The 16,900-nt window shown below is 39.6% G+C and overlaps 1 protein-coding gene across 3 annotated transcripts in view; it reads right to left on the reverse strand.

Annotated features, from left to right (window-relative positions):
* Positions 1-2,269: 2,269 nt before the first annotated feature.
* The window catches only part of LOC139751518 (uncharacterized), a 38,302-nt gene continuing 23,671 nt past the window's right edge, over positions 2,270-16,900 (reverse strand). The window contains exons 5-7 of one of the 3 annotated variants that reach the window (XM_071667017.1): positions 9,429-9,562; positions 4,380-4,499; positions 2,270-4,008 (exon numbers count right to left, since the gene is read on the reverse strand). In XM_071667017.1, coding sequence (XP_071523118.1) covers positions 4,424-4,499; positions 9,429-9,562 — 210 coding nt within the window. In that variant the 3' untranslated portion in view covers positions 2,270-4,008; positions 4,380-4,423. The remainder of the gene's footprint in view (positions 4,009-4,379; positions 4,500-9,428; positions 9,563-16,900) is intronic. The other 2 variants (XM_071667016.1, XM_071667015.1) reach the window with 2 other exon arrangements.

The following is a 16,900-nucleotide window of genomic DNA, read 5'->3' on the forward strand; positions in this document are numbered from 1 at the left end:
CCGCATTAGCAAGGTAGCGTTAAGAACAGAGGACTGGGCTCTGAGGGAATATCCTCACCTGGCCCCTTTCTCTGTTCCTTCTTTTGGAAAATTAAAAAAAAAAAAAAAAAAAAGATGGGAGGATTTCCAGCCCCCCGCTCCCTCCCCTTTTAGTTGCCTTCTACGACACGCAGGGAATATATGGGAAGTATTCTTTCTCCCCTATCCCCTGGGATAACATATATATATATATATATATCTATTTTATTATTATTTATTTTGCTTTGTCGCTGTCTCCCGCGTTAGCGAGGTAGCGCAAGGAAACAGATGAAAGAAATGGCCCAACCCATCCCCATACACATGTATATACATATACGTCCACACACGCAAATGTACATACCTATACATCTCAATGTACACATATATATACACACGCAGACATATAAATATATACACATGTACATAATTAATACTGTCTGCCTTTATTTATTCCCATCGCCACCTCGCCACACATGGAATAACATCCCCCTCCCCCCCTCATGTGTGCGAGCTAGCGCTAGGAAAAGACAACAAAGGCCCCATTCGTTCACACTTAGTCTCTAGCTGTCGTGTAATAATGCACCGAAACCACAGCTCCCTTTCCACACCCAGGCCCCACAGAACTTTCCATGGTTTACCCCAAACGCTTCACATGCCCTGGTTCAATCCATTGACAGCACGTCGCCCCCGGTATACCACATCGTTCCAATTCACTCTATTCCTTGCACGCCTTTCACCCTCCTGCATGTTCAGGCCCCGATCACTCAAAATCTTTTTCACTCCATCTTTCCACCTCTAATTTGGTCTCCCACTTCTCCTCGTTCCCTCCACCTCTGACACATATATCCTCTTTGTCAATCTTTCCTCACTCATTCTCTCCATGTGATCAAACCATTTCAAAACACTCTTCTGCTCTCTCAACCATACTCTTTTTATTTCCACATATCTCTCTTACCCTTACGTTACTTACTCGATCAAACCACCTCACACCACATATTGTCCTCAATCTCATTTCCAGTACATCCACCCTCCTGCGCACAACTCTATCCATAGCCCACGCCTCGCAACCATACAACATTTTTGGAATCACTATTCCTTCAAACATACCCATTTTTGCTTTCCGAGATAATGTTCTTGACTTCCAAACATTCTTCAAGGCTCCCAGAATTTTCGCCCCCTCCCCCACCCTATGATTCACTTCCGCTTCCATGGTTATATCCGCTGCCAGATCCACTCCCAGATATCTAAAACACTTTACTTCCTCCAGTTTTTCTCCATTCAAACTTACCTCCCAATTGACTTGACCCTCAACCATACTGTACCTAATAACCTTGCTCTTATTCACGTTTATTCTTAACTTTTCACCATTTCCCGTGTTAACGAGGTGTCCTAGCGCTACCTCGTGTGCATGCAGAGGGGGGAGGGGGTTGTCATTTCATGTGTGACGGGGTGGCGATGGGAATGAATAAAGGCAGCAAGTATGAATCACGTACGTGTGTATAAATGTATATGTCTGTGTATATATGTGTATACGTTGAAATGTATATGTGCGTGTGTGAATGTGTATGTATATACAAGTGTATGTGGGTGGGTTGGGCTATTCTTTCATGTTTCCTTGTGCTACCTCGCTAACGCGGGAGACAGCGACAAAGTATAATAATAATGATAATTCCCAGTGGACGGGAGAAAGAATACTTCCCACATATTCCCTGTGTGTCGTAGAAGGCGACTAAAAGGGGAGGGAGTGGGGGCTGGAAATCCTCCCCTCTCGTTCTTAATTTTCCAAAAGAAGGAACAAAGAAGGGGACCAAGTGAGGCTATTCCCTCAAAGGCTCATTCCTTTGTTCTTAACACTATCTCACTAATGTGGGAAATGGCAAATAGTATGAAAAAAATACATATATACACACACACACATATATATATATATATATATATATATATATATATATATATTTTATACTATTCGCCATTTCCCGCGATAGCGAGGTAGCGTTAAGAACAGAGGACTGGGCCTTTGAGGGAACATCCTCACCTGGCCCCCTTCTCTGTTCCTTCTTTTGGAAAATTAAAAAAAAAAACAAGAGGGGAGGATTTCCAGCCCCCCTAACGCTATCTCACTAATGTGGGAAATGGCAAATAGTATGAAAAAAATACATATATATATATATATATATATATATATATATATATATATAGATGGAGAAAAATTTTATTCTTAAAACTTTAAATCAGTCTGTACTATCTAATCTTTGCCTTACCTGCCATGTATTCCATTCAAGAACAGCTGTCATTTCAATCCCCTAAAGGTCAATTTTCATGTTGGCACACCCATATGTTTCTCAAAAGCAAAAACTACAAATGCAACAGTATGCAATATGCTGAATTCTCTTACTAACCAGGGCATCTTCCTTTAGTCACATTCACACTTAAAACACTAAAACCCTTTGCCACAATTTTTAAACATCATACAATTCTATAACATCATTTCCCAATCCCATTTCTTTTCCATTTCTGTACTTCTACTTATTACTTTCACATGTTATGATCATTTCACATCCTGAGGAAACTCTCAATCATGTCAGACAAAAATGCATTTTATACAAAAGTGTGGTCAGACGATAACTGCTTCATTAAACTGACAAAGTGATGGGTAATAAACCATCAAGCAGAAGATGGGTCTGCAGGTGCAGCCATGGTGTCAAATGTGGGAAGCAGCATATAATAATAGAAAAATTTCAGAATTTTTCAATAGAAAAGTGAACTACTGTACTTGTCAATAACATTTTTAGCTATTGCTATAATGCTAATATGGCAGCCAGCACTACACTGGAAGGGCAACAGTTACGATGGACGGTTGACCAATGTTCCCAATATCTTCCCAATTGTACATCCAGAACTGTAGAGTATATCAATATATATATATAGTTTTTATATGTATGAATAGTTAGTTGTATGTATAAATTACTACTGCAAATCTACAAATACATGGTTGTGTATAAATAACTACAGCATAACTACTGAAGTTCAATGCCAAATTATCCATGTCAATCAGCATACTTTGAGAAGTAGGTCTTAATAATACCAATAACAAATTCCACATACTATGACATGTTCTATCTAGCTTTTAGTTAGAAGATAAATAAAAGATATCATTAACTATATATCATCTTTATAACTTGAAAAGGGGTGTCTCTCCTACCATATCACCACATCGATTATGCACCTAGCAAGGATCATATTTCACAAGAATAAATTATATGTGGGCTAGACCCTTAACTTCCCAGCAGTTAAGGCTGGCATTGTGAGGTTTCATCAGCAACATAAAATTGGCAATGAACATCTCTGACTACATCACGTTTTGTATAGCAGTACAAAAAGTTTTCAACATAAAAGTGCTACTTCCAAAACATTCTTTTTCAACTCAAGGCTAATCTTATCTATCTATCTGTGTAAAGATTACAAAAATACTGCCATTGATGAAATATATAAAAAGAAAAACTATCACACACACAAAAAAGACCTATCATACATTAAATGGGCTCCTATCAGCTCAAAGAAAGCAAGCTTTTTGTCTGTCTGAGTGTCAGGGCTGGAAGGATCGAATATCATGAATATTATGTTATAATTAGAACATCTACTCTAAACAAAAATACTCTCAAGTTAAACAGATTGCCATTAAGACATGCAATTTGACAAGATATTGTTATAATTAATCCACCTTGTAGTACTTCAAAATGAACCATAATCTAAATACACTACATTATCTTGGCAGCTCTCTTAACTTCCTTTGGCTATGATATCAAGTCTTCAATTATCCGGAATGTGAGTTACTAAACACAATGCTTCCCTTCGTCTTGTATATCAATATCCCAAGCTGACTCAGCAAGCAGGCTTGGGGTCAAGGTATCTGTGGAGGCCAGTGGAGCAAGGAAACCAGGCACAGCTACCACTCCCCCCTCTATCCAACAACTCAGTGACCAGAATGAGCTGTAAAAAAAAAAAGAAAGAAAATAATCTCATGTTCTAAGCACATATAAGTTGAAGAACAGAGTGAACATGCTCACATAGCAGAGAACATGTGCTAGGAGCTAATGCTAAACTTTCACTACCATACAATCTGAAATTTCTTACTAATACACTAATATAGGAGAAAAGAATAGAAAAGCAGAGACACAAGTCTGGGTGCATAACTATATAAAAAAGTAAACACAAGTAGATTTTCTAGGAAGCTTCAGTAATATCATCTCTGCTTTATGAAAACAGAGAAAACAAAGTAACATCTGAAAGTTCATTCTGTGAAGCTAAAACAATGATGTTATGCTGTAAATCAATACTAATGGCACTACAAACTACATTACCTGTGATAAGGGTGGGTTTACTGACAAGGTACTTGGGTAAAGTTCTAACATTCCTCATGGGGCTTGAGGGGAGTCAGGACAATTCGTGGGTCTTCTTCTAAGATGCGCTCTGTGTCGTCACTGTAGGAGAGTTGGTCATACAGGAAAAGATGGATGGATTATAAACCTGTTGTGATCTATTCATTACAATATATATAATTCACTGTAGGTGCATTGTATTATTTGCTTTCATATCACTGCTAAATATTATCCCTTCATAACAAGAATTTTCATTAAAAGGGTCTCTACTTATCCCTCAAGTATCAAAGGGAAAATTACAAAATGAAGGTGAAACTACTGACTACTACTGATATACTGCTGACTACCACAAAATAAAATAACAAATACTTAATCTTTACATGCCTTGATCTTGGCAAATCTGTAATTCCTCTATACCAGCTATTGACACATATTTTCCATGACATCCATCCAACTCATCTCTCGTGACCCACTATGCACAAACTCTTTCTCATTTCACTTAAAACATTATTTGTCAATACAACAGTGATTCCTATAACTGAAGCCAGTCACACAAAAAACAAAACAAAAGCCTTCACCTCTTAATTCACAGTAATACATATGTGGATGTAACCAAGATGAGAAGAAAGGAGATAAGTAGTATGTATGAGGAAAGGTATATGGATGTTTTGGCTCTGAGTGAAACAAAGCTCAAGGGTAAAGGGGAAGAGTAGTTTGGGAATGTCTTGGGAGTAAAGTCAGGGGTTAGTGTGAGGACAAGAGCAAAGGAAGGAGAAGCACTCCTCCTGAAGCAAGAATTGTGGGAATAAGTGATAAGAGTGTAAGAAAGTAAGCTAGACTGAAATGGGGAAAACTAAACGTGTATGGATCATGGTGAAGTGCCTGAGGATTGGCGGAATACATGCATAGTGCCACTGTACAAAGGCAAAGAGGATAATTACATGTGAGTGTTCAAACTAGAGAGGCATAAGTTTGTTGAGTATTCCAGGGAAATTATATGGAAAAGTATTGATTGAGAGTGTAAAGGTATGTATAGAGCATCATACTGGGGAAGAGCAGTGTGGTTTCAAAAGTGGTAGAGGATGTGTGGACAAGGAGTCTGCTTTGAAGAATGTATGTGAGAAATACTTGGAAAAACGGAAGGATTTGTATGTAGCATTTATGGATTTGGAGAAGGCATATGATAGGGTTGATAGAGATGCTTCGTGGAAGATTTTAAGAGATTATGGCATGGGAAGTAAGTTGCTAGAAGCAGTGAAAAGTTTTTACCAACGATGTAAGGCATGTGTACGATTAGGAAGAGAGGAACATGGTAGTTCCCAGTGAATGTTGGTTTGTGACAGGTGCATGATGTCTCCATGGTTGTTTAATTTGTTTATGGATGGGGTGGTTAGGGAGGTGAATGCAAGAGTTTTGGAGTGAGAGGCAAGTATGCAGTCTGTTGTGGATGAGAGGGCTTGGGAAGTGAGTCAGTTGTTGTTCGCTGATGATAGAGTGCTGGTCGCTGATTCAGGTGAGAAACTGCAGAAGTTGGTGACTGAGTTCAGTAAAGTGTGTGAAAGAAGAAAGTTGAGAGTAAATGTGAATAAGAGCAAGGTTATTAGGTTCAGCAGGGTTGAGGGACAAGTTAAATGGGAGGTAAGTTTCAATGGAGAAAAACTGAAGGAAGTGAAGTGTTTTAGATATCTGGGAGTGGACTTAACAGCAGATGGATCCATGGAAGCAGAAGTGAGTCACAGGGTGGGGGAGGGGGGCCTTTTTTTGTCTTTCCCCAGCAATACCTCGCTGGATGGGGGGATGCTACTTCACGTGTGGCGGGGTGGTGAAGGGATTGGAGGAAGGCAGCAAGTATGAAAATGTATATGTCTATATAAGTACATGTCTGTGTATGTATATGTATGTATACAGTGATATGTATATGTATGTATATGTGCATGTGTGGGCGTTTATGTATATACATGTGTATGTGGGTTGGTTGGGTCATCCCTCGTCTGTTTTCTTGCGCTATCTCACTAACACGGGAGATGGCGATTAAGTATATCAAATAAATAAAACTGAAAGTGGATGGAGAGAGATGGGTGATTATTGGTGCCTATGCACCTGGTAGTGAAAAGAAAGATCATGAGAGGCAAGTGTTTTGGGAGCAGCTGAGTGAGTGTGTTAGCAGCTTTGATGCACAAGACCGGGTTATAATGATGGGTGATTTGAATGCAAAGGTGAGTAATGAGGCAGTTAAGGGTATAATTGGTGTACATGGGGTGTTCAGCATTGTAAAAGGAAATGGTGAAGAGCTTGTGGATTTGTGTGCTAAAAAAGGACTAATGACTGGGAATACCTGGTTTAAAGAGAGAGATATACATAAGTATACGTATGTGAGTAGGAGAGATGGTCAGAAGGCGTTATTGGATTATGTTTTGATTGATAGGCATGTAAAAGAGAGACTTTTGGATGTTAATATGTTGAGAGAGGCAGCAGAGGGATGTCTGATCACTATGTTTTGGATGTGAAGGTGAAGATTTGTAGAGGTTTTCAGAAAATAAGAGAATGTTAGGGTGAAGACAGCAGTGAGAGTTAGTGAGCTTGGAAAGGAGACTTGTGTGAGGAAGTACCAGGAGAGATTGAGAGCAGAATGGCAAAAAGTGAGAGCAAATGATGTAAGGGGAGAGGGAGGAATGGGATGTATTCAGGGAAGCAGTGATGGCTTGTGCAAAAGATGCATGAGAAAGATGGGAGGTAGGCAGAGTAGAAATGGCAACGAATGGTGGGATGAAGAAGTAAGATTGTTAGTGAAAGAGAAGACAGAGGCGTTTGGACGATTTTTGCAGGGAAGTCGTGCAAATGACTGGGAGATGCATAAAAGAAAGAGGCAGGAGGTCAAGAGAAAGGTGCAAGAGTTGAAAAAGAGAGCAAATGAGAGATGGGGTGAGAGTATCATTAAATTTTTGGGAGAAAAAAAGACGTTTTGGAAGGACGTAAGTAACATGTGCAAGACAAGAGAACAAATAGGAACATCAGTGAAGGCGATAAATGGGGAGGTAACAACAGGTAGTGATGAAGTGAGAAGGAGATGGAGTGAGTTTTTTGAAGACTAGTTGATGTGTTTGATGATAGAGTAGCAGAAATAGGGTGTTTTGGTCAGGGTGGTGTGTGAAGTGAGTAGGTAAGGGGAATGGTTTGGTAAACAGAGAAGAGGTAGTGAAAGCTTTGCAGAAGATGAAATCCGGAAAGGTGGCAGGTTGGGATGGTACTGCAGTGGAATTTATTAAAAGAGGGAGTGAATGCATAGTTGAGTGGCTGGCAAGGATATTCAATGTATGTATGGATCATGATGAAGTGCCTGAGGATTGGCAGAATGCATGCATAGCGCCATTGTACAAAACTAAATGGGATAAAGGTGAGTGTTCAAACTACAGAGGCATGAAATCCAGCAAGGTGGCAGGTTTGGATGGTATTGTAGTGGAATGTATCAAAAGAGGGGGTGACTATGTTGATTGGTTGGTAAGGATATTCAGTATATGTATAGATCATGGTAAAGTGCCTGATGATTGGCAGAATGCATGCATAGTGCCATTGCACAAAGGGAAAGGGGATAGAGGTGAGTGTTCAAATTACAAAGGTATAAGTTTGTTGAGTATTCCTGGGAAATTATATGGGGGGGTATTGATTGAGAGGGTAAAGGCATGTACAGAGCATCAGACTGGGGAAGAGCAGTGTGGTTTCAGAGGTGGTAGAGGATGTGTGGACCAAATGTCTGCTTTGAAGAATGTATGTGAGAAATACTTAGAAAAGAGATAGATTTGTATGTAGCATTTATGGATCTGGAGAAGGCATATGACAGGGTTGATAGAGATACTTTGTGGAAGGTTTTAAGAGTATATGATGTGGGAGGTAAGTTGCCAGAAGCAGTGAAAAGTTTTTAGCAAGGATGTAAGGCATGTGTACAAGTAGGAAGAAAGGAGAGTGATTCGTTCACAGTGAATGTTGGCTTCTGGTAGGGGTATGTGATGTCTTGGAGAGAGGAGCAAGTATGCAGTTTGCTGTGGATGAGAGGGCTTGGGAAGTAAGTAAGTTGTTGTTCACCGATGATACAGTGCTAGTGGTTGATTCATGTGAGAAACTGCAGAGGTTAGTGACTGAGTTTGGAAAAGTGTATGAAAGGAGAAAGTTGAGAGTGTATGTGAATAAGAGCAATGTCATTAGGTTCAGTACAGTTGATGGGCAAATTAATTGGGATGTAAGTTTGAATGAAGAAAAATTTGAGAAAGTGAAGTGTTTTAGATATCTGGGAGTGGACTTAGCAGCGGATGGAACCACGGAAGCGAAAGTGAGTCACTGGGTGGGGGAAGGGGCAAAGGTTTTGGAAGCAATGAAGAATAAGTGAAAGGATAGAACATTATCTCAGAAAGCAAAAATAGGTATGTTTGAAGGAATAGTAGTTTCAGCAATATTATATGGTTGCGAGGCATATGCTTTAGATAGTTATTACTTTGATTTTTGTCCCAAAGGGCTGGCTGCTCATGTACCCCCAATATTAGCTAGACCAAGTAATACTCAGATTGCTACTATGTTATATAATTATTGTATGGCCATTACCAACACAAGGATGAGCCACTGTGATAATTTTCTCTTTCACTGCACCTCAAAGTTCTGGAACTGTCTATCCCCTTATGTCTTTTGTAATTACTATAATCTGGGTCTTTCTTAGGATGTGTTTTTTCATTTCCTCTGAAATTCTTAACTACTTTTCCTCTTCTTTTCTTTCTTCTGTCACAAACCAACTTTGTATTTCGATTAAGGCCTGGATTTGATGTGGACTTTGGTCTATGACGGTGTCATTAATAAGATACCCCAGATTTGGGCATCTTGTTGCCCATGCTGTCTCACATACCATTAACAAATATAAATAATAAAATCAGATGGAATTTCCCGGAATATGCAGAAAAAGCTCAAGTTTGAAATGATGATCTCCACAATGATAATATAATATCATGATTGCAATAAAGATAACATAATAAAACAATACAAACTTACCCAATATCTGCTTTTTCTTCCATGAGCCGCTGTTCCTCTGATACATCAGTGTATGGTGGTGGAGGAGTATTGCCAACCGTAGGCTGTGCTGGGGGGCAGTACTGGGCTGAGACAGGTTCCCCTGTGCTCACCATCTGCAAATTTATGCATCAGGAATGTTAAGAGCTTGCACATCTTATGTTTAAACTTAAAATGACAATGATATACATGTAAAAAATGTCTTGTTAACAATTTAGAATCACGAAAAATTAAGTACAAAATATCTAAATATTTGCAAATGTCAGCACATTCCTTAATAACATCCATAATACACACCTACTTTCTCAACCTTTCCTAACACCTAATCTATAATCTTTTCTTAAATCTGTTTCCACTCAAACATCTCTTAACCCTTCCAGTGCATTTTTTTCCCCTCAAAACATCCCCCCCCCACTAGGTACAAAACGAAAGTTTTGAGAGCTGAAAAAAAAATTCTCTGAAGCAGTCTTCAGATACATTCCTTGGGAATATACTGGCTGACTCATCCTTTGTGAACAACTCAGTTGCATTCATTGCTACAGCATGTTCAACATGTTCACTCTCAGCCAATCAGCAACCACCAAGAGGATAATACTACTGACCAACTCTTACAAAACACACAGTTCAAATGTTTTGCAAATTTCTAATGTCATACTAGTGAAGCGACAGAGGGTAAGAGAAATGGTTTTCTAAAAATGGAGTGGAAGGCTAGGAAGGGTGAAGAAATCAGGTGAAACTTTTTGTGGGACAAATTTGGAGAGAAAAAATTTTTCAACTGTAAAAACCTACAATCTTCTTTGTGGTCTGTTACACATAAAGGAGGAGGATTTGAGGAAAAGCCTTCAAATACACCTAACAACAAGACAAAAAACTTATTTTAACAGAAGATCAGAGGGAAACTGAAAACCAGCTGCCCTCTCCTACAGAAGGAATCCACAAAACCACAGGACTGATATCACACTATGTAGGTACAATTACTACAGTTTTGTTAAAACAATGAAACCTAAGTCTCTCTCTCTTGCTTAAAGATAAAAGAAAAAGTTAAGTGATTCAAAATTCCCAACTAAAAACAAGCTGTGAGCTCAACCAATGGGAAGAGAGTACAGAGATCAACATAAAGCTAATCAGGGCCTTAGGCTGCCAGCTTAGCGTACTTTCATGTCTGCCATATTTACCCAATATGGTGGATCTGGTTCTCGTATTTTTGCCCACTTCTGTGTACACAAGAGACCCATAAAGTCATAATGGCATGCAGGTGTTAGCATTGGTAATGTGGGAAAGCACTGAGGAAAGGCAACAGTTTTGATGAGAAAATTCAGTTGATAAGGCGAGAGGAAACTAGTACTCACATGTAACTGTATTTTCAGCAGCATGGTGAGTTTATTTCTTGTATTTCTGCCTACTTTTCTGTATGCAAGAGATCCATAATATCTGGAAAACGGCATGCAGGTGTTAGCGTAGTAATGTGAGAAAGCATTTAAGAAAGGGAAAATTTGTAAGTGAAAGCGCAGGTTACAAAGGCTTACAGACAGTGCCTTATACAAAACAGCCTCTTCTCTCCTCCTTGCTGTACACTCAGCCAATGCAAATATGCTACAGTACAGCGCTGAGCCACATGAGCAAACTGGGCCTCAATTCTATGCCATTTTGGATTTAGTTCTTGTATTTTTGCCAAGTACTGTGAGCACAAGAGACCTAAAATGACTGGAAAATCTTGATAATGAGGGAAGGCATTTACGAAAGGAAAAATTTCTGAAACTTCTGGTTACAGGGCAAGATAAAGATAGTTCCCATGTAATATCATGTTTTCAAGAGCACAAAGGTTACTTTCTCATATTTCTGTGTTCAAGATATCTGTAATGTCTGGAAAATAGCATGAAGGTGTTTCTGTTGGCAGGGTGGGCAAGCATTTAACCCATTCACTGCAACCTGCTGTGGATATGAAAATGCCCCTGCATGCAGAAGGATTTCAATAAAGCAAAGGGCTAAATACATCACACTTTAACCTTGGCTATTAGTATGAACACTTATTTTTTCATTATCTTTATCATACTTTGTCGCTGTCTCCCACATTAGCGAGGTAGCGCAAGGAAACAGACGAAAGAATGGCCCAACCCACCCACACACACACATATACATACCAATACATTTCAACGTATACAAACATGTACATGCACACACATATACATATACACATATTCATACTTGCTGCCTTCATCCATTCCTGTCGCCACCCTGCCACATATACATATACATATACATATATCCCCTGGGGATAGGGGAGAAAGAATACTTCCCACGTATTCCCTGCGTGTCGTAGAAGGCGACTAAAAGGGAGGGGAGCGGGGGTCTGGAAATCCTCCCCTCTCGTTTTTTTTTTTTTTTTTTTTTTTTTTTTTCCAAAAGAAGGAACAGAGAAGAGGTCCAGGTGAGGATATTCCCTCAAAGGCCCAGTCCTCTGTTCTTAACGCTACCTCGCTATCGCGGGAAATAGCGAATAGTATGAAAAAAAAAAAAATATACATATTCATACTTGCTGCCTTCATCCATTCCCATTGCCACCCTGCCACACATGAAATATACATATCAATACATTTCAACATATACATACACAGACATATACATATATACATATTCATACTTGCTGCCTTCATCCATTCCCATCATCACCCCACCACATATACATACACAGACATATACATATATACATATGTACATATTCATACTTACTGCCTTCATCCATTCCTGTCGCCACCCCACCACACGAAATATACATACCTTAACATTTCAAAGTATACAAACATATACACAGACATATAAATATGTACATATTCATACTTGCTGCCTTCATACACTCCCATCGCCACTCCGCCACATATACATATACGTACACAGACATATACATATATACATATTCATACTATGCTGCCTTCATCCATTCCCGTCACCATGCCGCCACACATATGTACATATTCATACTTGCTGCCTTCATACATTCCCGTCGCCACTCTGCCACATATACATATACATACACAGACATATACATATTCATACTTGCTGCCTTCATCCATTCCCGTCGCCACCCCGCCACACATGAAATATACATACCAATAAATTTCAACGTATACAAACATATACATACACAGACATATACATATATACATATTCATACTTGCTGCCTTCATCCATTCCACTGCCACCCCGCCACATATACATATACATACACAGACATATACATATATACATATTCATACTAGCTGCCTTCATCCATTCCCGTCGCCATCCCGCCACACATGAAATTCCATCCTTCCACCTCCAATTTGGTCTCCCACTTCTCTTTGTTCGTGCCACTTCTGACACATATATCCTCTGTGTCAATCTTTCCTCACTCATTCTCTCCATGTGACCAAACCATTTCAATACACCCTCTTCTGCTCTCTCAATCACACTCTTTTTATCACCACACACCTCTCTTACCCTTTCATTACTTACTTGATCAAACCACCTCACATATTGTCCTCAAACATTTCATTTCCAACACATCTACCCTGCTCCGCACAACCCTATCTATGGCCCATGCCTCGCAACCATATAACACTGTTGGAAACACCACTAATCCTGTTTATTTATTGATCTTTTTTACCTTCTTACTGATGGGTCAAGTTAACTTGTGTAGGAGAGGAAATTTCCATTACTGCCTGATGCATGATTATTCTTCTGAGTTTTCCATTTCTACATTGTTTTTTCTTATTTTCATTACACTAATACATTTGGTTCTTCAGTATTTGCACTCCCAATAATTAAGTTTTCTACATATTTGTCTTTTGTGAATACACATTACAATTTATACATATTGGGAAGATGCAGAGATCTCTGGAAAAGTTAATTCAGGCTTTTTTAAGAAGTTATCAATGACGATGAGCCACAGCCTGGCCCTCAGCTAGCCTGAGATGACAACTGAGACAAAAACTGAATCATTGCAGTTACTTAAAGGCCTCAGTAACTGCAAGTGATGATACTAGATGGTCAAATGCTTTCTCTTCAGACTTGCCACCACATGCCCCAACCACTCATATCATATATAATGTATTCATTTTTCATTTATCATACTTAATCGCCATCTCCCGCGTTAGCGAGGTAGCGCAAGGAAACAGACAAAAGAATGGCCCAACCCATGCACATACACGTGCCTATAAATAAACGTCCACACATGCACATACACTTACCTATAAATTTCAACATGTGTATACATATAGACATATACATATATAGACATGTACATATTCATGCTTACTGCCTTCATCAATTCCCATCGCCACCCCGCCACACAGGAAACAGCATGCTAGATGGCATGCCAGATTCATGATTATTCTTCTGAGTTTTTCCCTTTCCACATTCTGTTTTTTCCTACTTTCATTACACTAATACATTTGGTTCTTCAGTATTTGCATTGGCACAAATTAAGTTTTCTGAATATTTGTCTTTTGTGGATACATATTACAATTTATACATATTAGGAAGAGGTAAAGATCTCTCCATCAAAGTTACTTTAGGCTTCTTTACGAGGTTATCAATGAAGATGAGTCACAGCCCAGCCCTCAGCTAGACCATAATGACAACTGAAACTAAAACTGAATCACTGCAGTTACTTAAAGGCCTCAGTAACTACGAGTGATGATACCAAAAGGACAAATGCTTTCTCTTCAGACCTGCCACCACAGCACCCACGAACATACCCCGACCACTCAAACTACATCATACATAATGTATTTCATATTTATTATACTTAATCGCCGTCTCCCATTTTACCGAGGCAGCACAAGAAAACAGATGAAAGAATGGCCCAACCCAGCCACATACAATGCATATACATAAACGCCCACACACGCACAAATTCATACCTATACATTTCAACGTATACATACATATACATATACAGACATACACATATATACACATGTACATATTCATACTTTGCCTTCATCCATTCCTGTTGCCACTTCCGGCACAAAGGAAATAGCATCCCCCAAGCATGCATGCAAGGTAGTGCTAGGAAAATTAAAAAAAAAAGGCCATATTCGTTCGCACTCAAGGCCCTACAAAACTTTCCATGGTTTACCCCAGACGCTTAAAATGCCCTGGTTCAATCCATTGACAGCACGTCCACCCTGGTATACCACATCGTTCCAATTCACTCTATTCCTTGCACGCCTTTCACCCTTCTGTATGTTCAGGCCCTAACTGCTCAAAAAAAAAAATCTTTTTCATTCCATCCTTCCACCTCCAATTTGGCCTCATGCTTTTCCTCATTCCCTCCACCTCTGACACATATATCCTCTTCATCAATCTTTCCTCACTCATTCTCTTCATGTGATCAAACCATTTCAACACACCCTCTTCTGCTCTCTCAATCACACTCTTTTTATTACCACACATCTCTCTTAACCTTTCATTACTTACTCGATCAAACCACCTCACACCATATACTGTCCTCAAACATTTCATTTCCAACACATCCACCCTCTTCCGCACATCCCTATCTATAGCCCATGCCTCACAACCATATAACACTGTTGGAACCACCATTCCTTCAAACATACCCATTTTTGCTCTACGAGATAACTTTCTCGCCCTCCACACATTCTTCAACACTCCCAAAACCTTTGCCCCCTCCCCCACCCTGTGACTCATTTCCGCTTCCTTGGTTCCATCCGCTGCCAAATCCACTCCCAGATATTTAACACTTCACTTCCTCCAATTTTTCTCCAATCAAACTTGCCTCCCAATTAACTTGTCCCTCAACCCTACTGAACCTGATAACCTTGCTCTTATTCATTTACTCTTAGCTTTCTTCTTTCACACACTTTACCAAACTCAGTCACCACCTTCTGCAGTTTCTCACATGAATCAGCCACCAGCACTATACCATCAGCGAACAACAACTGACTCACTTCCCAAGTCCTCTCATCCACAACAGACTGCATCCTTGCCCCTCTCTCCAAAACTCTTGCATTTACCTCCCTAACCACACCATCCATAAACAAATCAAACAACCATGGAGACATCACGCACCCCTGCCGCAAACCAACATTCACTGGGAACCAATCACTTTTCTCTCTTCCTACTCGTACACATGCCATACATCCTTGGTAAAAACTTTTCAATGCTTCAAGCAACTTACCTTCCACACCATGTACTCTTAATACCTTCCATAAAGCATCTCTATCAACCCTATCATATGCCTTATCCAAATCCATAAATGCTACATACAAATCCATCTGTTTTTCTAATTATTTCACACATACATCCTTCAAAGCAAACACCTGATCCACACATTCTCTTCCTTTTCTGAAACCACACTGCTCTTCCCCAATCTGATGCTCTATACATGCCTTTACCCTCTCAATCAATACCCTCCCATATAATTTCCCAGGAATACTCAACAAACTTATACCTCTGTAATTTGAACATTCACCTTTATTCCCTTTGCCTTTGTACAATGGCACTATGCATGCATTCCGCCAATCTTCAGGCACTTCACCATGAACCATACACACAGTGAATATCCTCAACAACCAATCAACAACACAGCCACCCCTTTTTTCATAAATTCCACTGCAATACCATCCAAACCCGCCACCTAGGCAGCTTTCATCTTTCCCAAAGCTTTCATCACCTCTGTTTACCAAACCATTTCCCCTGACCTTCTCACTTTGTATACCACCTCGACCAAAAAACCACATATATCTGCCACTCTATCATCAAACACATTCAACAAACCTTCAAAATATATAATGTATTTTCCTAAATTAGGGATATTCAATTGCTAATGCACACAAAAATTATTGGTCTCAACAACATCATGTGCATCTAATCACATGAACAAAAAGTTTAGGATCTTTTTGCATATAGAAGACAGGCCTATCCAGTAAATAGTATGCTTTCCTAGGCTAAGAATGGTCATTCTAAATTGAAAAGTCCGTCAAAATACTAACTCCATATACTTCTCACTTCATCTCTGCCTGTTATCACATCCCGTTTTACCCCCTTCACCAATGTTCCCACTTGTTCTCTTGTCTTTTACACATTATCAACCTCCTTCCAAAACATCTCATTCTCTCTAAAGCTTACAGATATGCACTCACCCCAACTCCCACTCACCCCCTTTTTCAACCCCAGCACCTCCCTCTTGACTTCCTGTCACTTTCTTATACATCACCCAGTCATTGCACCCCTTCCCTAAAAGTACTGCCCAAATAACTCTTTTCCTCTTTCACTAACACCTTTACTTCTTCATTCTACAACTCACTACCCTTTCTTACCTGCCCACCTCCCACCTTTTGCATGTCACAAGCATCTCCTGCACATGCCATAACTGCTTCCCTGAATACCTACCATTCCTCATTCACTCCCTTTGCTTCATTTACTCTTACCTTTTGCCATTCTTCACTCAA

The sequence above is a fragment of the Panulirus ornatus genome, chromosome 11 (genome assembly GCF_036320965.1).
Source record: "Panulirus ornatus isolate Po-2019 chromosome 11, ASM3632096v1, whole genome shotgun sequence".
NCBI lineage: Eukaryota > Metazoa > Arthropoda > Malacostraca > Decapoda > Palinuridae > Panulirus > Panulirus ornatus.